Source organism: Molothrus aeneus, chromosome 1 (genome assembly GCF_037042795.1).
Source record: "Molothrus aeneus isolate 106 chromosome 1, BPBGC_Maene_1.0, whole genome shotgun sequence".
Classification (NCBI taxonomy): Eukaryota; Metazoa; Chordata; class Aves; order Passeriformes; family Icteridae; genus Molothrus; species Molothrus aeneus.
The window spans coordinates 930,876-952,934 of record NC_089646.1 but is presented as its reverse complement, the minus strand read 5'-3'; the positions used below and the strand labels follow the sequence as shown (position 1 = coordinate 952,934).

At 60.2% G+C, this 22,059-nt stretch overlaps 3 protein-coding genes across 3 annotated transcripts; all 3 read left to right on the top strand.

Annotated features, from left to right (window-relative positions):
• Window positions 1-151: 151 nt before the first annotated feature.
• Window positions 152-4,969, top strand: LOC136556761 (E3 ubiquitin-protein ligase TRIM7-like). Its single transcript, XM_066550143.1, has 7 exons — window positions 152-562; window positions 1,600-1,686; window positions 1,997-2,227; window positions 2,749-2,771; window positions 3,057-3,172; window positions 3,410-3,445; window positions 4,455-4,969. The coding sequence occupies exons 1-7, from the start codon at window positions 152-154 to the stop codon at window positions 4,967-4,969; spliced, it is 1,419 nt and encodes a 472-aa protein (XP_066406240.1).
• A 2,553-nt stretch (window positions 4,970-7,522) lies between these two features.
• Window positions 7,523-13,031, top strand: LOC136556857 (E3 ubiquitin-protein ligase TRIM7-like). Its single transcript, XM_066550269.1, is given in 7 exon segments — window positions 7,523-7,933; window positions 8,970-9,056; window positions 9,368-9,598; window positions 10,612-10,634; window positions 10,921-11,036; window positions 11,274-11,313; window positions 12,342-13,031. Coding segments are annotated over 7 exon segments (1,431 nt in total). The 3' UTR covers window positions 12,865-13,031.
• A 2,441-nt stretch (window positions 13,032-15,472) lies between these two features.
• Window positions 15,473-20,404, top strand: LOC136556724 (E3 ubiquitin-protein ligase TRIM7-like). The gene is made up of 7 exons (XM_066550096.1): window positions 15,473-15,883; window positions 16,921-17,007; window positions 17,320-17,550; window positions 18,059-18,081; window positions 18,368-18,483; window positions 18,721-18,756; window positions 19,766-20,404. Exons 1-7 carry the CDS (start codon window positions 15,473-15,475, stop codon window positions 20,278-20,280), a joined length of 1,419 nt encoding a protein of 472 aa, XP_066406193.1. The 3' UTR covers window positions 20,281-20,404.
• The last annotated feature ends 1,655 nt before the right edge of the window (window positions 20,405-22,059 follow it).

The window sequence follows — 22,059 nt, the reverse complement described above, 5'->3', positions numbered from 1 at the left end:
TGATTATAGGAATTTAAACATTAACCGGGCCATGGCAGCGCTACTCCCGGAGCAAGCCGCGCCTGCCGTACCGTGCGGACTGTGCCCCGGGGCAAGGCCCCGGCCCGGCCCCGCCTCGGCACCTTCCCGTCCGTTCCCGTCCGTCGCGGCCATGGCTGAGGAGGTGCTGGCCCTGCGAGAGCAGCTGGTGGCCGAGGCCACTTGCCCGCTGTGCCTGGATGTGTTCGAGCAGCCCGTGCTGACGGCGTGCGGGCACAGCTTCTGCGGGCAGTGCCTGGCGGGCGTGCTGGGGGACCCGCCGCGCCCCGCCGCCTGCCCGCAGTGCCGCGCCCCGCTGGAGCCGGGCTCGCAGCGCCCCATCCGCTCCCTGGGCAACATGGCCGGGCTGGCCCGGGCCCTGGAGGAGGTGGCGGCGCGGCCGCGGTGCCCCCAGCACGGCAAGGCCCTGGCGCTGTTCTGCGAGCCCTGCGCCGCCCTGCTCTGCGCGCCCTGCTGCCGGGACGGGCCCGAGCACCGCCGGCACCGTGTCCGCCCCGCCGAAGAGGCCGCCCGGGAGCTGCGGGTACGGGGCGGCGCCGCGAGAGGGGCCGGGGGCTTGGGCAGGGCCTGGGGGCCTTGGCTGCCCGGGGTGGGGCGGCCGAGGGGCACAGCTCAGGGTCCCCTCCGGCCACAGGCGGGGATCCCCTGCAGCAGGGGCTGGGCTCCCTCGGGGACAGGCTGGGGTCCCCTGTGGGCACAGGTCCGCGTCCTGTCCGGGCACACATCTGGGCTCCCTTCAAGGACAGTCTGGGCTCTGCTCTGGGCATGAGCTCCTCTGGCTGTGGCTCTGGGTCTGCTCTGAGCAGGGTCTGGGCTTCCCTCAGGGCGCGGCTCTGCTTCCCCTCCACACACAGCTTCGGCCGTGTCCCCGGCCAGCCACGGATCTGGGGCCTCAGCCGGCTGCTGCCCGGGCTCCCTGTCTGGCTGCCAGCTTGGGCTGCTCTACCCCACCCTGCTGGGGCTGCTGCTTCTGCCACCGCCTGGCCCCAGCCCACGCAGGAGCCCCGGTCCCTCTCCCTGCTCACCCCTCTGGGTCCCACATGGTCCCTTGTGCCCCACATGGCCCCAGCCAGGCTTTCTCCCCACAGCGTGGGCTGGGGTCTTGGCTCACTGCAACGCAGGAGATGCCTCAGAGCAGGAGGAGTTTGTTAATACTCCAGGAAATTGATGGGGCCTGTCTGAGTCCCTGCTACTGTCACTGCAAACCTCTTCCCAGAAATCACACTTCCAATGTTGAGAGTTGTTTTTTCTAATTAAAAAAAACCATTTAAATAAACACAAAATCCAGGGTCTCCACTGGAATGGAGTGGAACTCCAATGAAGTTATTCCAGCAATGTTTCTGGCCATAAGAGCTGTGGATGGGGATGTCCCCAGGCTGAGTTTGGAGAGTTGCGTGGTGTCTCTGAGCGCAAAACTCACTCCCAGACACGCAGGGGTCACCCCCAGTGACTCCCCAGACTGGGTTTGTCCGCACAGGGGTTGTTTGGCAACATCATCTCCCTGCTGTGAATGTCATTCCAAAATTAACAGAAATGCCATTTGTTTAATCCCTGCCCCAGGAGACACTCCAGAGAAACCTGCTATTTCTACAAAAGCAGAAGGAAAAATTGAACAGCACAGGAGACCAGAAAAGTCTAGTCCTGCAGGTGTGTGTTCCTCTCCATGCCCCCCAGTGCTCACCCATGTGGCTCCCCAGGAATGTCCCATATTTCCCTCTCCCCATATATACTTATCTCCTAATCCATGCCAACATTCTTTTCTCTGTCCATCTCATGTGGCCTCCTTGGGCCCGTCAACATCCAGACTTGCCCCCCTGTCTCTGTTCTTCCTGCTGTTCCTGTTCCAAACCTCTGGTGCCGTTGTGTGTGATCCTGGCCCCCTCTGTGCAGCAGCCGTGTCCCTGCGGGGGCAGCCGGAGCCTGGCTGGGCTCAGGGCCTCCGTGCGGTGCCTTGCAGGTGACAGTGAGGTCAGAGTTGCAGCGTGTGACGGAGAGCTTTGAGGAGCTGCAGCAGTGCCTGGAGGAGCAGAAGAAGGCCCTGCTGGGCCAGCTGGAGCAGATGTCCCAGGAGCTGGTGAATAAGAGCGAGGAATACACGTCCAGGGTTTTGGAGAGGCAGTCGCTGCTGGACACGGTGATAGCGCAGATCCAGGAGAAGCAGGACCAGCCGGGGGTCGAGTTCCTCCAGGTGAGGCAGCATCAGCCCCTGGGCACTGTGACCCCTACTGGGGCTGGGGACACCCAGCTGGCACCCTCTGCATCCTGGTGCAGGCTGGGGCCATGGTGGGACACCGTGCGGTGACACTGTGACACGGTGCTGTGACACTGTGCTGTGACACTGTGACACCATGCTGTGACACTGTGCTGTGACACTGTGACACCGTGCTGTGACACTGTGACACGGTGCTGTGACACTGTGACACTGTGACACTGTGCTGTGACACTGTGCTGTGACACTGTGCTGTGACACTGTGACCCTGTGCTGTGACACTGTGACACTGTGACACTGTGCTGTGACACCATGCTGTGACACTGTGCTGTGACACTGTGCTGTGCCTGCTGTGGGTCAGGGCCCTGATGGAAGGGAGGGTTGGGATGAGGTGTGGGCTCAGCCCCAGCCCCCTTCAGCTGCTTCACACAGCTGGGCAGCCACTGCAGCTCCCTGGCCCTCAGCAGTGCCACAGCTCTCCTGTGTTTTCTCTCTTGCAGGATGTTGGCAGAATCCTGAGCAGGTATGAAACGGGCTCGGTGTCCCTCTCCTCCTGCTCAGCTCCTTTGGCAGAGCTTTGAGAGCGCTGCAGGAGCCGGCAAGGAGGTGGTTTGCCCTGCTGGGGATTTGGGATTTCATGGGATGTTACCAGGAACCAGAGGCTGTTGCACCCCTCCTAAAGATGGGGTTGCTGTGCTGAGAGCAGGGACAGGGCTGCCCTGGGCTCTGTGGCCGCAGGGATTTCCCTGTTTCCCTGCTGGCCCTGGCTGGTGGCTGGGCTCTGAGCTCCTCTCCCTGTTCCCCTCAGCTGTGAGGCAGCCAAGGCCCCGATCCCAGAGCCAGTTTCCCCAGAGCTGCAGAAGAGCATTCAGAGCCTCACTTGGAGGAGCCAGCGGGTCGTGGACATGGTGGATAAATTCAGAGGTAAAGCCCTGCTGGCTCTGTGCTGTGCTTCCCCTGGGCTGGGCTGGCAGGGGGAAATCCTCACTGCCTGGTGCCTCTGCCTGGGGCTCAGGAGCAAAACGGCTGCTCCAGGTGGGAACCATCCCCAGGATGGGCTTTGCTGGAGCCTGGGGCTCCACATCTGGGTTGCTGCCCTGATGGGGAGCAGGACAGGTGCCACAGGAGAGACACTCATGCATCTTCCTTTCCTTCTTCCAGTGAGCCTGCAGAGCGAGATAGACTGGGGCATAAGGGGTAAGTTTATGGAGCTGCTGAGCACAACTGAGGGGGAAAAGCTTTCCAGGATGAGTGTCCTCATGTCCTTGGTGCTGAGATGAGTTCACAGCACATCTAAACCCAGCATCTGTCTAGAGCTGAGTCCTGTTGTTGTGACTAGGCCTGCAATAAAAATCCAGGTCTGTCCTTGTGCCAGGCAGCACCAGGGATGCTGTCCTGCGATGCCAGGCCAGGGCCAGGACAGCAGGAGGCCGTGTCAGGCTGTGCCCAGTTAAGCAGAGGGGCTGTACGTGATTTTAGCTGGCATTTTGGTGTGATCAGAAGTGCTTCTGCAGGTGCTCAGGGCCCACATGGTGCAGCATTGCTGGGCTGAGGTGTGGCTGGCACCATTTGTGCTGAGGCCGCTCTCCACACTCTCCGTTTTTGGGATGATGCACTTGAGCACAGGAGAGTCGTGCCTCAGTTTCCCCCCTGCAGTCCCCGCAGGAGTGGGTTTGGCAGAGGGTCTGGGCTGGTGGCACCGCACAGTGACAGCTGTGTGGCCCTGTGGGATGGCCACGGGATGGCAGCAGAACATCCCTGGTGGATGGGCAGCTCGGGCTCTGCAGCTCGGTTGCCTGCTGGCTGGGCAGAGCAGGGCTCCGAGCTGGGTGAGCCCTTGGCACAGGAGCAGGGACTGGCCTGGCCCCTCCTGCCCTGCAGCACTGCCTGCTCACAGCCACGGCATGCACTGCTCCCCACAGGCTGCAATATGCAGCACATCTGGGAGCAGCTTTAGCAAAGCCCATCGTGTCTGTGCCCTGCCTGTGGGGACACTGCCTGCCTCAGTCCTGCCTCAGGGAGCATCTTTTCACCCTCGGCTGCCAGCGTGGGGACAGTGAGGCTGCCGTGTCCCATGCCACCCGAGGGGGCTGCAGGAGTGCCCCTTGTGCTCCCAGGACAGGTCCCAGCCCCGTGGTGCAGGGTGGAGGAGAGGTGCTGGTTCTCTTCTCAGCAGGCACTGACTGATGTTTCTGTCACCCTTTAGAGCAGGTGCGGCTGGACCCAGAGACCGTGGATCCTTGCCTGATCCTCTCGCAGGACTTCAAAAGGGTCTGGGTGGGACCTGGAAAAGAAAACTTCCCTGACACCCCCAAGAGGTTCACGGGCAGCCCCTGTGTCTTAGGCACCCAGGGGTTCACATCTGGGAGGCATTACTGGGAGGTGGAGGTTGGGGAAGACGGCTGGTGGTCCCTGGGATTGGCTCTGGAGTCCATTCGGTGGGAGAAGCTGCTCAGCCTGCCCAGATCTGAGAAGCTCTGGGGGCTGCTAATGAACCAGAATAGCCAGTATAGAACAGTCTGCATGACCCCACACCCGCTGGCACTCAGCGAAAACCTCCAGAGAATCAGGGTCTGCCTGGACTATGAAATGGGCCAAGTGACTTTCTACAACGCAAAGGACATGAGACTGATACAGCAGTTGGAGGCCACCTTCACTGAGAAAGTCTTCCCATATTTTTTAATCTGCTCAAAAAATACCCACATCCAGGTGTGTGACTGACAGGGTGGGATGGCTGCTGGGCCCCTGCCCATGCCCTTTGCTGGCTGAGCAGGGAGGAGCTGTGGGAATGACGGCATCACAGTGCAGCCTCACTGCAGCTCTGCCTGGGCTGGACCCTCTCTGCCATTTTCTGCATCTCCTCCCGCTCAGTCCTTTGGAGCATTAAAGAAGTGCTGTCCTGCCTGGGGCTGTCTGCGTGCTGCTATCCTGCCTAGATGCCATGGGGATAGTGTCCTACCTCTCCCTGTGGGCACTGAGGCCACAGAAGAATCGGGACGGAATGGGGAAGAGGCTCTGATTGTCCGTGCCAGCCTTTGGCAGCACTGCAGGGCTGGTGGCAGCTGGGCTGGGCTGGGCTGGGCTGGGCTGGGCCGGGCTGGGCCGGGCTGGGCTGGGCTGAACCGGGCTGGGCTGGGCTGGGCTGGGCTGGGCTGGGCTGGGCTGGGCCGGGCTGAACCGGGCTGGGCTGGGCTGGGCTGGGCTGGGCCAGGCCGGGCTGGGCTTGGCCGGTCTGGGCTGGGCTGGAGTATGCAGCCACCCCGCACTCAGGAAGCCAGGCTGGAGCCATGAGCTGACAATGATGCTTTGCATTTTAGCATCCTTTTTTTTTTTTGATTCTGTGCTGCTTTGGTGTGTAGCTCTGAGCTTCATTGTTAGCAAGTTCTTTTCACGGGGTAGGTAGACAAAACAATCCTGTTCTAGCTTGAGGCCAAGGATACAAAGTCCAGGCCCAAAAAATAGAAACAACGGTGAACTGAAGAGAGAGCAACAAGGAGGATGGGACTTCATAACCTAAAGGTGTAATTGGACAGTTAACTCCACTATTCAAATGGAGCACAACTTATAAAAGCACGAGACCACCACACTTTTAAAAGTGTGAGCGCTCGTCCATTTTGTGACCGCTTTGGGCCCATCTTGGGTGTAGCCCTGGCTGGGCTTTTCCGCTGCCTAAGGTGAATCCCTGGAGACCTTGTAATAAATCCCTGCTTTACTCTTTCAGAGCCACCAGCTGCTCATTGCTGTGGGTGGCAGCATTTTGGGGCTGTGTGTGCAGCCTGCCAGGGTTCCTGCCTTCCCACTGCTGGGGTGGTGCCTGCAACTCCCTGGAAGAAGTTTGGGGTTTCGGGTCAGGGCGTGCTGTCTGACAGGAGTTGACACTTCCATCTCTGGAAGTTGGCCAGGCTGGATGAGGCTTTGAGCACCCTGGGATAGTGGAAGGTGTTCCTGCCCCCTTCCAGGGAGGTGGAAGAAGATGAGCTTGGAGGTCCCTTCCCACCCAAACCATTCTGGGATTCCCTGAAAAGTGCTGTGGTGGGGCTGATGTCCTGGCAAGGAGGTGTGGGGGCAGGACAGGAGGGCCTGGCTGCAGCCCTGTGTCCCTCAGCAGCCTCCCTGCATCCCCCTCACCAGGTCTGGATGCAGCTATGGGGAAGGAGGAAATGAAAAGCAGAAGTGATTCTGGTTCTCTGTGGCTGGTGTCCGTCACACTGGCAGTGTCACTGACCTGGCAGAATCCTTTTTTCTTCCTAGAAATGGATGAATTCAGCTTTTTATTGGATGGAGGCGGGAGCCCTCGTGGCCGGAGCAGCCGGGCCTTGGGGGGATTTCGGGCGAGCAGGCCGGGGCCGGCAGCGCAGGGAGGCAGCGCAGGATCACCCTGGGCTCCCTCAGGGCGCCGCTGCCGCCCCGACCCAATCCCTTCAAAGCGCACTAAGCCCGCCCCGCTGGCCGGGAGCGGCTCCGGCCACAGCCGGGCCTCGGGAAGGATCGCGGGGCCCGGCCTGGGGAAGGGGCTCCCGCTGCCAGCTGCGACCCGCCATAGGGGCCGGGCCGGGCCGAAGCTCCCAGCCCCTGGCAGGTTATTAACGATTCAACTGATTTAAGCATCCCCAGCATGCGCGGGCCCTGGCAGAACCGTACTGGCTGCGCCCCGGGGGAAGGCTGGGATGAAGGCTCACACTCACACTCACACTTACCCTCACGCTCACACTTGCACTGACACTTACACTCACATTCACACTCTCACTCATGCTCATGCTCACACTCACACTCTCACTCACACTCACCCCAGCCCTCACTTTGCGCGGCCGCTGCTGCATCCCCGCTGCCGTGGGCTGCAGACACGGGCACACGCAGCGCACACTGCGGCCCCGTGCCCGTGTTCCCCCGGGGTTTTCCTGCTCCTTCCTCCCCAGCTTGCACACACGCACTTGGACATGGACACGCGTGTGAGTAATGTGAGATCCAGGCACAGGAATCTGCCCAGGGAGAGACGGGGACACTCCCAGGCACACAGAAACACACAGAGGCACACACAGACACACTTGCAGTGACATGGATGTGCACAAGGTGCGGCATTCTACATGTGTGTGCAATGACATGGATGCGCACACGCCCGCACACACTGACACACACACTCACAAACACACACTCGCATCCCAGAGCCAATTGCCGGCCCCCAGCCCAGCCCAGCCCGTTCCCGTCGTGCCCAGGCCCTCCCCCGCCGCGGTCGCGGGTGCGGCCCCTTCCCGTCCGTTCCCGGCCGTCGCGGCCATGGCTGAGGAGGTGCTGGCCCTGCGGGAGCAGCTGGTGGCCGAGGCCACTTGCCCGCTGTGCCTGGATGTGTTCGAGCAGCCCGTGCTGACGGCGTGCGGGCACAGCTTCTGCGGGCAGTGCCTGGCGGGCGTGCTGGGGGACCCGCCGCGCCCCGCCGCCTGCCCGCAGTGCCGCGCCCCGCTGGAGCCGGGCTCGCAGCGCCCCATCCGCTCCCTGGGCAACGTGGCCGGGCTGGCCCGGGCCCTGGAGGAGGTGGCGGCGCGGCCGCGGTGCCCCCAGCACGGCAAGGCCCTGGCGCTGTTCTGCGAGCCCTGCGCCGCCCTGCTCTGCGCGCCCTGCTGCCGGGACGGGCCCGAGCACCGCCGGCACCGTGTCCGCCCCGCCGAAGAGGCCGCTCGGGAGCTGCGGGTACGGGGCGGCGCCGCGAGAGGGGCCGGGGGCTTGGGCAGGGCCTGGGGGCCTTGGCTGCCCGGGGTGGGGCGGCCGAGGGGCACAGCTCAGGGTCCCCTCCGGCCACAGGCGGGGATCCCCTGCAGCAGGGGCTGGGCTCCCTCGGGGACAGGCTGGGGTCCCCTGTGGGCACAGGTCCGCGTCCTGTCCGGGCACACATCTGGGCTCCCTTCAAGGACAGTCTGGGCTCTGCTCTGGGCATGAGCTCCTCTGGCTGTGGCTCTGGGTCTGCTCTGAGCAGGGTCTGGGCTTCCCTCAGGGCGCGGCTCTGCTTCCCCTCCACACACAGCTTCGGCCGTGTCCCCGGCCAGCCACGGATCTGGGGCCTCAGCCGGCTGCTGCCCGGGCTCCCTGTCTGGCTGCCAGCTTGGGCTGCTCTACCCCACCCTGCTGGGGCTGCTGCTTCTGCCACCGCCTGGCCCCAGCCCACGCAGGAGCCCCGGTCCCTCTCCCTGCTCACCCCTCTGGGTCCCACATGGTCCCTTGTGCCCCACATGTCCCCAGCCAGGCTTTCTCCCCACAGCGTGGGCTGGGGTCTCGGCTCACTGCAACGCAGGAGATGCCTCAGAGCAGGAGGAGTTTGTTAATACTCCAGGAAATTGATGGGGCCTGTCTGAGTCCCTGCTACTGTCACTGCAAACCTCTTCCCAGAAATCACACTTCCAATGTTGAGAGTTGTTTTTTCTAATTAAAAAAAACATGTAAATAAACACAAAATCCAGGGTCTCCACTGGAATGGAGTGGAACTCCAATGAAGTTATTCCAGCAATGTTTCTGGCCATAAGAGCTGTGGATGGGGATGTCCCCAGGCTGAGTTTGGAGAGTTGTGTGGTGTCTCTGAGCGCAAAACTCACTCCCAGACACGCAGGGGTCACCCCCAGTGACTCCCCAGACTGGGTTTGCCCGCACAGGGGTTGTTTGGCAACATCATCTCCCTGCTGTGAATGTCATTCCAAAATTAACAGAAATGCCAATTGTTTAATCCCTGCCCCAGGAGACACTCCAGAGAAACCTGCTATTTCTACAAAAGCAGAAGGAAAAATTGAACAGCACAGGAGACCAGAAAAGCGAGGACCTGCAGGTGTGTGTTCTCTCCATGCCCCCTAGTGCTCACCCATGTGGCTCCCCAGGAATGTCCCATCTTTCCCTCTCCCCATATATACTTATCTCCTAATCCATGCCAACATTCTTTTCTCTGTCCATCTCATGTGGCCTCCTTGGGCCCATCAACATCCAGACTTGCCCCCCCCTGTCTCTGTTCTTCCTGCTATTCCTGTTCCAAACCTCTGGTGCCGTTGTGTGTGATCCTGGCCCCCTCTGTGCAGCAGCCGTGTCCCTGCGGGGGCAGCCGGAGCCTGGCTGGGCTCAGGGCCTCCGTGCGGTGCCTTGCAGGTGACAGTGATGTGGGAGTTGCAGCGTGTGACTGAGAGCTTTGAGGAGCTGCAGCAGTGCCTGGAGGAGCAGAAGAAGGCCCTGCTGGGCCAGCTGGAGCAGATGTCCCAGGAGCTGGTGAATAAGAGCGAGGAATACACGTCCAGGGTTTTGGAGAGGCAGTCGCTGCTGGACACGGTGATAGCGCAGATCCAGGAGAAGCGGGACCAGCCGGGGGTCGAGTTCCTCCAGGTGAGGCAGCATCAGCCCCTGGGCACTGTGACCCCTACTGGGGCTGGGGACACCCAGCTGGCACCCTCTGCATCCTGGTGCAGGCTGGGGCCATGGTGGGACACCGTGCTGTGACACTGTGACACGGTGCTGTGACACTGTGCTGTGACACCATGCTGTGACACCATGCTGTGACACTGTGACACGGTGCTGTGACACTGTGACACCGTGCTGTGACACCGTGCTGTGACACGGTGCTGTGACACTGTGCTGTGACACCATGCTGTGACACCATGCTGTGACACTGTGACACGGTGCTGTGACACTGTGACACCGTGCTGTGACATGGTGCTGTGACACCGTGCTGTGACACTGTGACACCGTGCTCTGACACTGTGACACTGTGCTGTGACACCGTGCTGTGACACTGTGCTGTGACACTGTGACACTGTGGTGTGACACGGTGCTGTGACACTGTGCTATGACACTCTGACACCGTGCTGTGACACTGTTCTGTGTCACTGTGACACCATGCTGTGACACTGTGACACTGTGTTCTGACACCGTGCTGTGACACTGTGCTGTCACACTGTACTGTGACACTGTGACACCGTGCTGTGACTCTGTGACACCGTGCTGTGACACTGTGCTGTGACACTGTGACACTCTGCTGTGACACTGAGCTGTGACACTGTGCTGTGACACTGTGCTGTGACACTGTGACGTGACACCATGCTGTGACACCAGTGCTGTGACAGTGTGCTGTGACACTGTGACCCTGTGCTGTGACACTGTGACACTGTGACACCGTGCTGTGACACTGTGACACTGTGACACTGTGCTGTGACACTGTGACACCATGCTGTGACACTGTGCTGTGCCTGTTGTGGGTCAGGGCCCTGATGGAAGGGAGGGTTGGGATGAGGTGTGGGCTCAGCCCCAGCCCCCTTCAGCTGCTTCACACAGCTGGGCAGCCACTGCAGCTCCCCGGCCCTCAGCAGTGCCACAGCTCTCCTGTGTTTTCTCTCTTGCAGGATGTTGGCAGAATCCTGAGCAGGTATGAAACGGGCTCGGTGTCCCTCTCCTCCTGCTCAGCTCCTTTGGGCAGAGCTTTGAGAGCGCTGCAGGAGCCGGCAAGGAGGTGGTTTGCCCCGCTGGGGATTTGGGATTTCATGGGATGTTACCAGGAACCAGAGGCTGTTGCACCCCTCCTAAAGATGGGGTTGCTGTGCTGAGAGCAGGGACAGGGCTGCCCTGGGCTCTGTGGCCGCAGGGATTTCCCTGTTTCCCTGCTGGCCCTGGCTGGTGGCTGGGCTCTGAGCTCCTCTCCCTGTTCCCCTCAGCTGTGAGGCAGCCAAGGCCCCGATCCCAGAGCCAGTTTCCCCAGAGCTGCAGAAGAGCATTCAGAGCCTCACTTGGAGGAGCCAGCGGGTCGTGGACATGGTGGATAAATTCAGAGGTAAAGCCCTGCTGGCTCTGTGCTGTGCTTCCCCTGGGCTGGGCTGGCAGGGGGAAATCCTCACTGCCTGTTGCCTCTGCCTGGGGCTCAGGAGCAAAACGGCTGCTCCAGGTGGGAACCATCCCCAGGATGGGCTTTGCTGGAGCCTGGGGCTCCACATCTGGGTTGCTGCCCTGATGGGGAGCAGGACAGGTGCCACAGGAGAGACACTCATGCATCTTCCTTTCCTTCTTCCAGTGAGCCTGCAGAGCGAGATAGACTGGGGCATAAGGGGTAAGTTTATGGAGCTGCTGAGCACAACTGAGGGGGAAAAGCTTTCCAGGATGAGTGTCCTCATGTCCTTGGTGCTGAGATGAGCTCACAGCACATCTAAACCCAGCATCTGTCTAGAGCTGAGTCCTGTTGTGACTAGGCCTGCAATAAAAATCCAGGTCTGTCCTTGTGCCAGGCAGCACCAGGGATGCTGTCCTGCGATGCCAGGCCAGGGCCAGGACAGCAGGAGGCCGTGTCAGGCTGTGCCCAGTTAAGCAGAGGGGCTGTACGTGATTTTAGCTGGCATTTTGGTGTGATCAGAAGTGCTTCTGCAGGTGCTCAGGGCCCACATGGTGCAGCATTGCTGGGCTGAGGTGTGGCTGGCACCATTTGTGCTGAGGCCGCTCTCCACACTCTCCGTTTTTGGGATGATGCACTTGAGCACAGGAGAGTCGTGCCTCAGCTTCCCCCCTGCAGTCCCCGCAGGAGTGGGTTTGGCAGAGGGTCTGGGCTGGTGGCACCGCACAGTGACAGCTGTGTGGCCCTGTGGGATGGCCACGGGATGGCAGCAGAACATCCCTGGTGGATGGGCAGCTCGGGCTCTGCAGCTCGGTTGCCTGCTGGCTGGGCAGAGCAGGGCTCCGAGCTGGGTGAGCCCTTGGCACAGGAGCAGGGACTGGCCTGGCCCCTCCTGCCCTGCAGCACTGCCTGCTCACAGCCACGGCATGCACTGCTCCCCACAGGCTGCAATATGCAGCACATCTGGGAGCAGCTTTAGCAAAGCCCATCGTGTCTGTGCCCTGCCTGTGGGGACACTGCCTGCCTCAGTCCTGCCTCAGGGAGCATCTTTTCACCCTCGGCTGCCAGCGTGGGGACAGTGAGGCTGCCGTGTCCCATGCCACCCGAGGGGGCTGCAGGAGTGCCCCTTGTGCTCCCAGGACAGGTCCCAGCCCCGTGGTGCAGGGTGGAGGAGAGGTGCTGGTTCTCTTCTCAGCAGGCACAGACTGATGTTTCTGTCACCCTTTAGCGTGGCTGCGATCTGGACCTTTAGAGCTGGTGCGATCTGTGATCTCTGGACCCAGAGACGGCGAATCCTCGGCTGATCCTCTCGCGGGACTGCAAAATGGTCCGGTTCATACTTCAAGAGCCAAACCTCCCTGACACCCCCAAGAGGTTCACGGGCAACTTCAGTGTCTTGGGCACCCAGGGGTTCACATCTGGGAGGCATTACTGGGAGGTGGAGGTTGGGGAAGACGGCTGGTGGGCCGTGGGGGTGGCCCCGGAGTCTGTGCCGAGGAAGAGGCCGCTCAACCTGCCCAGATCTGAGAAGCTCTGGGGGCTGCTAATGGACTGGGAAGGACAGTACAGTTCAATCTGCATGAGCTCTGAGGTGCTGGCACTGAAGGAAAACCTCCAGAGAATCAGGGTCTGCCTGGACTATGAAATGGGCCGAGTGACTTTCTACAACGCAAAGGACCTGACGCAGATCTTGCAGTTGGAGGCCACCTTCACTGAGAAAGTCTTCCCATATTTTTGGATCTGCTCACAAGAAATCCACATCCAGGTGTGTGACTGACAGGGTGGGATGGCTGCTGGGCCCCTGCCCATGCCCTTGGCTGGCTGAGCAGGGAGGAGCTGTGGGAATGACGGCATCACAGTGCAGCCTCACTGCAGCTCTGCCTGGGCTGGACCCTCTCTGCCATTTTCTGCATCTCCTCCCGCTCAGTCCCTTGGAGCATTAAAGAAGTGGTGTCCTGCCTGGGGCTGTCTGCGTGCTGCTATCCTGCCTAGATGCCATGGGGATAGTGTCCTACCTCTCCCTGTGGGCACTGAGGCCACAGAAGAATCAGGAGGGAATAGGGAAGAGGCTCTGATTGTCCGTGCCAGCCTTTGGCAGCACTGCAGGGCTGGTGGCAGCTGGGCTGGGCTGGGCTGGGCTGGGCTGGGCTGGGCTGGGCTGGGCTGGGCTGGGCCGGGCTGGGCCGGGCCAGGCTGGGCTGGGCTGGGCTGGGCTGGGCTGGAGTATGCAGCCACCCCGCACTCAGGAAGCCAGGCTGGAGCCATGAGCTGACAATGATGCCTTGCATTTTAGCATCCTTTTTTTTTTTTGATTCTGTGCTGCTTTGGTGTGTAGCTCTGAGCTTCATTGTTAGCAAGGTCTTTTCATGGGGTAGGTAGACAAAACAATCCTGTTCTAGCTTGAGGCCAAGGATACAAAGTCCAGGCCCAAAAAATAGAAACAACGGTGAACTGAAGAGAGAGCAACAAGGAGGATGGGACTTCATAACCTAAAGGTGTAATTGGACAGTTAACTCCACTATTCAAATGGAGCACAACTTATAAAAGCACGAGACCACCACACTTTTAAAAGTGTGAGCGCTCGTCCATTTTGTGACCGCTTTGGTCCCATCTTGGGTGTAGCCCTGGCTGGGCTTTTCCGCTGCCTAAGGTGAATCCCTGGAGACCTTGTAATAAATCCCTGCTTTACTCTTTCAGAGCCACCAGCTGCTCATTGCTGTGGGTGGCAGCATTTTGGGGCTGTGTGTGCAGCCTGCCAGGGTTCCTGCCTTCCCACTGCTGGGGTGGTGCCTGCAACTCCCTGGAAGAAGTTTGGGGTTTCGGGTCAGGGCGTGCTGTCTGACAGGAGTTGACACTTCCATCTCTGGAAGTTGGCCAGGCTGGATGAGGCTTTGAGCACCCTGGGATAGTGGAAGGTGTTCCTGCCCCCTTCCAGGGAGGTGGAAGAAGATGAGCTTGGAGGTCCCTTCCCACCCAAACCATTCTGGGATTCCCTGAAAAGTGCTGTGGTGGGGCTGATGTCCTGGCAGGGAGGTGTGGGGGCAGGACAGGAGGGCCTGGCTGCAGCCCTGTGTCCCTCAGCAGCCTCCCTGCATCCCCCTCACCAGGTCTGGATGCAGCTATGGGGAAGGAGGAAATGAAAAGCAGAAGTGATTCTGGTTCTCTGTGGCTGGTGTCCGTCACACTGGCAGTGTCACTGACCTGGCAGAATCCTTTTTTTCTTCCTAAAAATGGATGAATTCAGCTTTTTATTGGATGGATGCGGGAGCCCTCGTGGCCGGAGCAGCCGGGCCTTGGGGGGATTTCGGGCGAGCAGGCCGGGGCCGGCAGCGCAGGGAGGCAGCGCAGGATCACCCTGGGCTCCCTCAGGGCGCCGCTGCCGCCCCGACCCAATCCCTTCAAAGCGCACTAAGCCCGCCCCGCTGGCCGGGAGCGGCTCCGGCCACAGCCGGGCCTCGGGAAGGATCGCAGTGTGTCCTGGTTTAGGGCAATTTTGGGAGAAAAACCTTTAAAGGGTTTTCCTCTGGAAAGCAAATTCAAGCGGCCCCTCCCTCAACTGGTTCAGAAATAAAGATTTCCTTGGTGAAAAGTTGAAAAAAATGGTTGGTTAAGGAGCAAAGAATTCATCAGCACAACAAAGGAGCCATATTCAACAATAAAATCTCTTGCTGCTCCAAAAGAGATGACAAACTCAGAAAGTCCCCATCTTGAGCTGTAGCTTGGCTCACTTAATCTCTTATCAGTCCCTCTGGTGCTGGAAATGCTGCAGCCAGGCCTGGTCTGATGGGCCACGGGTGTGAGCTGCCGGTGCTCTTCTGGGTGTTCAGTGCAGAACAGGTTTAAACAGCTCCAAAGAAAAAGGAAAAAAAAAAAACCCCACAGTCCAGAGATCTTCTCTGCCTCAGCCAGCTAAAAGTAACTAAGAGCAAAGCAGAGCTCTGTCCTGCTGCCTGTCCCTGCTGAGGACAGCACCGAACTGCAGCAGGAATGTGCAGAAGGAGGGAGCGCTATTTTTCTGAAAACAAACTCTGCGCTTCTTCTTCTGACCCCCCTCTTCGCCCTCAGAACCAATCCTAAACGTGCAAAATTTATTTCTGAGCGACACAGACGAAGAGGGATATGAGCATAAAAGTCACCTCAGGACACAGTGCAAGGCCTGGAGGTGAGATTGCCGCTAGGCAGCGCCGAGCCGCCGCCAAGGGCGAGACAGGCTGGACACGTTCCACCATATTGATGATTATAGGAATTTAAACATTAACCGGGCCATGGCAGCGCTACTCCCGGAGCAAGCCGCGCCTGCCGTACCGTGCGGACTGTGCCCCGGGGCAAGGCCCCGGCCCGGCCCCGCCTCGGCACCTTCCCGTCCGTTCCCGTCCGTCGCGGCCATGGCTGAGGAGGTGCTGGCCCTGCGAGAGCAGCTGGTGGCCGAGGCCACTTGCCCGCTGTGCCTGGATGTGTTCGAGCAGCCCGTGCTGACGGCGTGCGGGCACAGCTTCTGCGGGCAGTGCCTGGCGGGCGTGCTGGGGGACCCGCCGCGCCCCGCCGCCTGCCCGCAGTGCCGCGCCCCGCTGGAGCCGGGCTCGCAGCGCCCCATCCGCTCCCTGGGCAACATGGCCGGGCTGGCCCGGGCCCTGGAGGAGGTGGCGGCGCGGCCGCGGTGCCCCCAGCACGGCAAGGCCCTGGCGCTGTTCTGCGAGCCCTGCGCCGCCCTGCTCTGCGCGCCCTGCTGCCGGGACGGGCCCGAGCACCGCCGGCACCGTGTCCGCCCCGCCGAAGAGGCCGCCCGGGAGCTGCGGGTACGGGGCGGCGCCGCGAGAGGGGCCGGGGGCTTGGGCAGGGCCTGGGGGCCTTGGCTGCCCGGGGTGGGGCGGCCGAGGGGCACAGCTCAGGGTCCCCTCCGGCCACAGGCGGGGATCCCCTGCAGCAGGGGCTGGGCTCCCTCGGGGACAGGCTGGGGTCCCCTGTGGGCACAGGTCCGCGTCCTGTCCGGGCACACATCTGGGCTCCCTTCAAGGACAGTCTGGGCTCTGCTCTGGGCATGAGCTCCTCTGGCTGTGGCTCTGGGTCTGCTCTGAGCAGGGTCTGGGCTTCCCTCAGGGCGCGGCTCTGCTTCCCCTCCACACACAGCTTCGGCCGTGTCCCCGGCCAGCCACGGATCTGGGGCCTCAGCCGGCTGCTGCCCGGGCTCCCTGTCTGGCTGCCAGCTTGGGCTGCTCTACCCCACCCTGCTGGGGCTGCTGCTTCTGCCACCGCCTGGCCCCAGCCCACGCAGGAGCCCCGGTCCCTCTCCCTGCTCACCCCTCTGGGTCCCACATGGTCCCTTGTGCCCCACGTGTCCCCAGCCAGGCTTTCTCCCCACAGCGTGGGCTGGGGTCTCGGCTCACTGCAACGCAGGAGATGCCTCAGAGCAGGAGGAGTTTGTTAATACTCCAGGAAATTGATGGGGCCTGTCTGAGTCCCTGCTACTGTCACTGCAAACCTCTTCCCAGAAATCACACTTCCAATGTTGAGAGTTGTTTTTTCTAATTAAAAAAAACCATTTAAATAAACACAAAATCCAGGGTCTCCACTGGAATGGAGTGGAACTCCAATGAAGTTATTCCAGCAATGTTTCTGGCCATAAGAGCTGTGGATGGGGATGTCCCCAGGCTGAGTTTGGAGAGTTGCGTGGTGTCTCTGAGCGCAAAACTCACTCCCAGACACGCAGGGGTCACCCCCAGTGACTCCCCAGACTGGGTTTGTCCGCACAGGGGTTGTTTGGCAACATCATCTCCCTGCTGTGAATGTCATTCCAAAATTAACAGAAATGCCATTTGTTTAATCCCTGCCCCAGGAGACACTCCAGAGAAACCTGCTATTTCTACAAAAGCAGAAGGAAAAATTGAACAGCACAGGAGACCAGAAAAGTCTAGTCCTGCAGGTGTGTGTTCCTCTCCATGCCCCCCAGTGCTCACCCATGTGGCTCCCCAGGAATGTCCCATATTTCCCTCTCCCCATATATACTTATCTCCTAATCCATGCCAACATTCTTTTCTCTGTCCATCTCATGTGGCCTCCTTGGGCCCATCAACATCCAGACTTGCCCCCCCCTGTCTCTGTTCTTCCTGCTGTTCCTGTTCCAAACCTCTGGTGCCGTTGTGTCTGATCCTGGCCCCCTCTGTGCAGCAGCCGTGTCCCTGCGGGGGCAGCCGGAGCCTGGCTGGGCTCAGGGCCTCCGTGCGGTGCCTTGCAGGTGACAGTGAGGTCAGAGTTGCAGCGTGTGACGGAGAGCTTTGAGGAGCTGCAGCAGTGCCTGGAGGAGCAGAAGAAGGCCCTGCTGGGCCAGCTGGAGCAGATGTCCCAGGAGCTGGTGAATAAGAGCGAGGAATACACGTCCAGGGTTTTGGAGAGGCAGTCGCTGCTGGACACGGTGATAGCGCAGATCCAGGAGAAGCGGGACCAGCCGGGGGTCGAGTTCCTCCAGGTGAGGCAGCATCAGCCCCTGGGCACTGTGACCCCTACTGGGGCTGGGGACACCCAGCTGGCACCCTCTGCATCCTGGTGCAGGCTGGGGCCATGGTGGGACACCGTGCGGTGACACTGTGACACGGTGCTGTGACACTGTGCTGTGACACTGTGACACCATGCTGTGACACTGTGCTGTGACACTGTGACACCGTGCTGTGACACTGTGACACGGTGCTGTGACACTGTGACACTGTGACACTGTGCTGTGACACTGTGCTGTGACACTGTGCTGTGACACTGTGACCCTGTGCTGTGACACTGTGACACTGTGACACTGTGCTGTGACACTGTGCTGTGACACTGTGCTGTGCCTGCTGTGGGTCAGGGCCCTGATGGAAGGGAGGGTTGGGATGAGGTGTGGGCTCAGCCCCAGCCCCCTTCAGCTGCTTCACACAGCTGGGCAGCCACTGCAGCTCCCTGGCCCTCAGCAGTGCCACAGCTCTCCTGTGTTTTCTCTCTTGCAGGATGTTGGCAGAATCCTGAGCAGGTATGAAACGGGCTCGGTGTCCCTCTCCTCCTGCTCAGCTCCTTTGGGCAGAGCTTTGAGAGCGCTGCAGGAGCCGGCAAGGAGGTGGTTTGCCCTGCTGGGGATTTGGGATTTCATGGGATGTTACCAGGAACCAGAGGCTGTTGCACCCCTCCTAAAGATGGGGTTGCTGTGCTGAGAGCAGGGACAGGGCTGCCCTGGGCTCTGTGGCCGCAGGGATTTCCCTGTTTCCCTGCTGGCCCTGGCTGGTGGCTGGGCTCTGAGCTCCTCTCCCTGTTCCCCTCAGCTGTGAGGCAGCCAAGGCCCCGATCCCAGAGCCAGTTTCCCCAGAGCTGCAGAAGAGCATTCAGAGCCTCACTTGGAGGAGCCAGCGGGTCGTGGACATGGTGGATAAATTCAGAGGTAAAGCCCTGCTGGCTCTGTGCTGTGCTTCCCCTGGGCTGGGCTGGCAGGGGGAAATCCTCACTGCCTGGTGCCTCTGCCTGGGGCTCAGGAGCAAAACGGCTGCTCCAGGTGGGAACCATCCCCAGGATGGGCTTTGCTGGAGCCTGGGGCTCCACATCTGGGTTGCTGCCCTGATGGGGAGCAGGACAGGTGCCACAGGAGAGACACTCATGCATCTTCCTTTCCTTCTTCCAGTGAGCCTGCAGAGCGAGATAGACTGGGGCATAAGGGGTAAGTTTATGGAGCTGCTGAGCACAACTGAGGGGGAAAAGCTTTCCAGGATGAGTGTCCTCATGTCCTTGGTGCTGAGATGAGTTCACAGCACATCTAAACCCAGCATCTGTCTAGAGCTGAGTCCTGTTGTTGTGACTAGGCCTGCAATAAAAATCCAGGTCTGTCCTTGTGCCAGGCAGCACCAGGGATGCTGTCCTGCGATGCCAGGCCAGGGCCAGGACAGCAGGAGGCCGTGTCAGGCTGTGCCCAGTTAAGCAGAGGGGCTGTACGTGATTTTAGCTGGCATTTTGGTGTGATCAGAAGTGCTTCTGCAGGTGCTCAGGGCCCACATGGTGCAGCATTGCTGGGCTGAGGTGTGGCTGGCACCATTTGTGCTGAGGCCGCTCTCCACACTCTCCGTTTTTGGGATGATGCACTTGAGCACAGGAGAGTCGTGCCTCAGTTTCCCCCCTGCAGTCCCCGCAGGAGTGGGTTTGGCAGAGGGTCTGGGCTGGTGGCACCGCACAGTGACAGCTGTGTGGCCCTGTGGGATGGCCACGGGATGGCAGCAGAACATCCCTGGTGGATGGGCAGCTCGGGCTCTGCAGCTCGGTTGCCTGCTGGCTGGGCAGAGCAGGGCTCCGAGCTGGGTGAGCCCTTGGCACAGGAGCAGGGACTGGCCTGGCCCCTCCTGCCCTGCAGCACTGCCTGCTCACAGCCACGGCATGCACTGCTCCCCACAGGCTGCAATATGCAGCACATCTGGGAGCAGCTTTAGCAAAGCCCATCGTGTCTGTGCCCTGCCTGTGGGGACACTGCCTGCCTCAGTCCTGCCTCAGGGAGCATCTTTTCACCCTCGGCTGCCAGCGTGGGGACAGTGAGGCTGCCGTGTCCCATGCCACCCGAGGGGGCTGCAGGAGTGCCCCTTGTGCTCCCAGGACAGGTCCCAGCCCCGTGGTGCAGGGTGGAGGAGAGGTGCTGGTTCTCTTCTCAGCAGGCACAGACTGATGTTTCTGTCACCCTTTAGAGCGGGTGCGGCTGGACCCAGAGACGGCGGATCCTTGCCTGATCCTCTCGCAGGACTGCAAAAGGGTCTGCTTCAAACCTCAAGAACAAAACCTCCCTGACACCCCCAAGAGGTTCAGAGGCAACTTCAGTGTCTTGGGCACCCAGGGGTTCACATCTGGGAGGCATTACTGGGAGGTGGAGGTTGGGGAAGACGGCTGGTGGTCCCTTGGGGTGGCCCTGGAGTCCGTGCCAAGGAAGGAGCTGCTCAGGCTGCCCATATCTGAGAAGCTCTGGGGGCTGCTATTGTATCCGGGTGGCCAGTACAGAACAGTCTGCATGAGCTCTGAGGTGCTGGCACTGAAGGAAATACTCCAGAGAATCAGGGTCTGCCTGGACTATGAAATGGGCCGAGTGACTTTCTACAACGCAAAGGACCTGACGCAGATCTTGCAGTTGGAGGCCACCTTCACTGAAAAAGTCTTCCCATATTTTTGGATCTGCTCAGAAGATATCTTCATCCAGGTGTGTGACTGACAGGTTGGGATGGCTGCTGGGCCCCTGCCCATGCCCTTGGCTGGCTGAGCAGGGAGGAGCTGTGGGAATGACGGCATCACAGTGCAGCCTCACTGCAGCTCTGCCTGGGCTGGACCCTCTCTGCCATTTTCTGCATCTCCTCCCTCTCAGTCCTTTGGAGCATTAAAGAAGTGCTGTCCTGCCTGGGGCTGTCTGCGTGCTGCTATCCTGCCTAGATGCCATGGGGATAGTGTCCTACCTCTCCCTGTGGGCACTGAGGCCACAGAAGAATCGGGAGGGAATAGGGAAGAGGCTCTGATTGTCCGTGCCAGCCTTTGGCAGCACTGCAGGGCTGGTGGCAGCTGGGCTGGGCTGGGCTGGGCTGGGCTGGGCCGGGCTGGGCCGGGCTGGGCTGGGCTGGGCTGGGCTGGAGGTTGCAGCCACCCCGCACTCAGGAAGCCAGGCTGGAGCCATGAGCTGACAATGATGCCTTGCATTTTAGAATTCATATTTTTTAGATTCTGTGCTGCTTTGGTGTGTAGCTCTGGGCTTCATTGTTAGCAAGTTCTTTTCACGGGGTAGGTAGACAAAACAATCCTTTTCTAGCTTGAGGCCAAGGATACAAAGTCCAGGCCCAAAAAATAGAAACAACGGTGAACTGAAGAGAGAGCAACAAGGAGGATGGGACTTCATAACCTAAAGGTGTAATTGGACAGTTAACTCCACTATTCAAATGGAGCACAACTTATAAAAGCACGAGACCACCACACTTTTAAAAGTGTGAGCGCTCGTCCATTTTGTGACCGCTTTGGGCCCATCTTGGGTGTAGCCCTGGCTGGGCTTTTCCGCTGCCTAAGGTGAATCCCTGGAGACCTTGTAATAAATCCCTGCTTTACTCTTTCAGAGCCACCAGCTGCTCATTGCTGTGGGTGGCAGCATTTGGGGCTGTGTGTGCAGCCTGCCAGGGTTCCTGCCTTCCCACTGCTGGGGTGGTGCCTGCAACTCCCTGGAAGAAGTTTGGGGTTTCGGGTCAGGGCGTGCTGTCTGACAGGAGTTGACACTTCCATCTCTGGAAGTTGGCCAGGCTGGATGAGGCTTTGAGCACCCTGGGATAGTGGAAGGTGTTCCTGCCCCCTTCCAGGGAGGTGGAAGAAGATGAGCTTGGAGGTCCCTTCCCACCCAAACCATTCTGGGATTCCCTGAAAAGTGCTGTGGTGGGGCTGATGTCCTGGCAAGGAGGTGTGGGGGCAGGACAGGAGGGCCTGGCTGCAGCCCTGTGTCCCTCAGCAGCCTCCCTGCATCCCCCTCACCAGGTCTGGATGCAGCTATGGGGAAGGAGGAAATGAAAAGCAGAAGTGATTCTGGTTCTCTGTGGCTGGTGTCCGTCACACCGGCAGTGTCACTGACCTGGCAGAATCCTTTTTTCTTCCTAGAAATGGATTAATTCAGCTTTTTATTGGATGGAGGCGGGAGCCCTCGTGGCCGGAGCAGCCGGGCCTTGGGGGGATTTCGGGCGAGCAGGCCGGGGCCGGCAGCGCAGGGAGGCAGCGCAGGATCACCCTGGGCTCCCTCAGGGCGCCGCTGCCGCCCCGACCCAATCCCTTCAAAGCGCACTAAGCCCGCCCCGCTGGCCGGGAGCGGCTCCGGCCACAGCCGGGCCTCGGGAAGGATCGCAGTGTGTCCTGGTTTAGGGCAATTTTGGGAGAAAAACCTTTAAAGGGTTTTCCTCTGGAAAGCAAATTCAAGCGGCCCCTCCCTCAACTGGTTCAGAAATAAAGATTTCCTTGGTGAAAAGTTGAA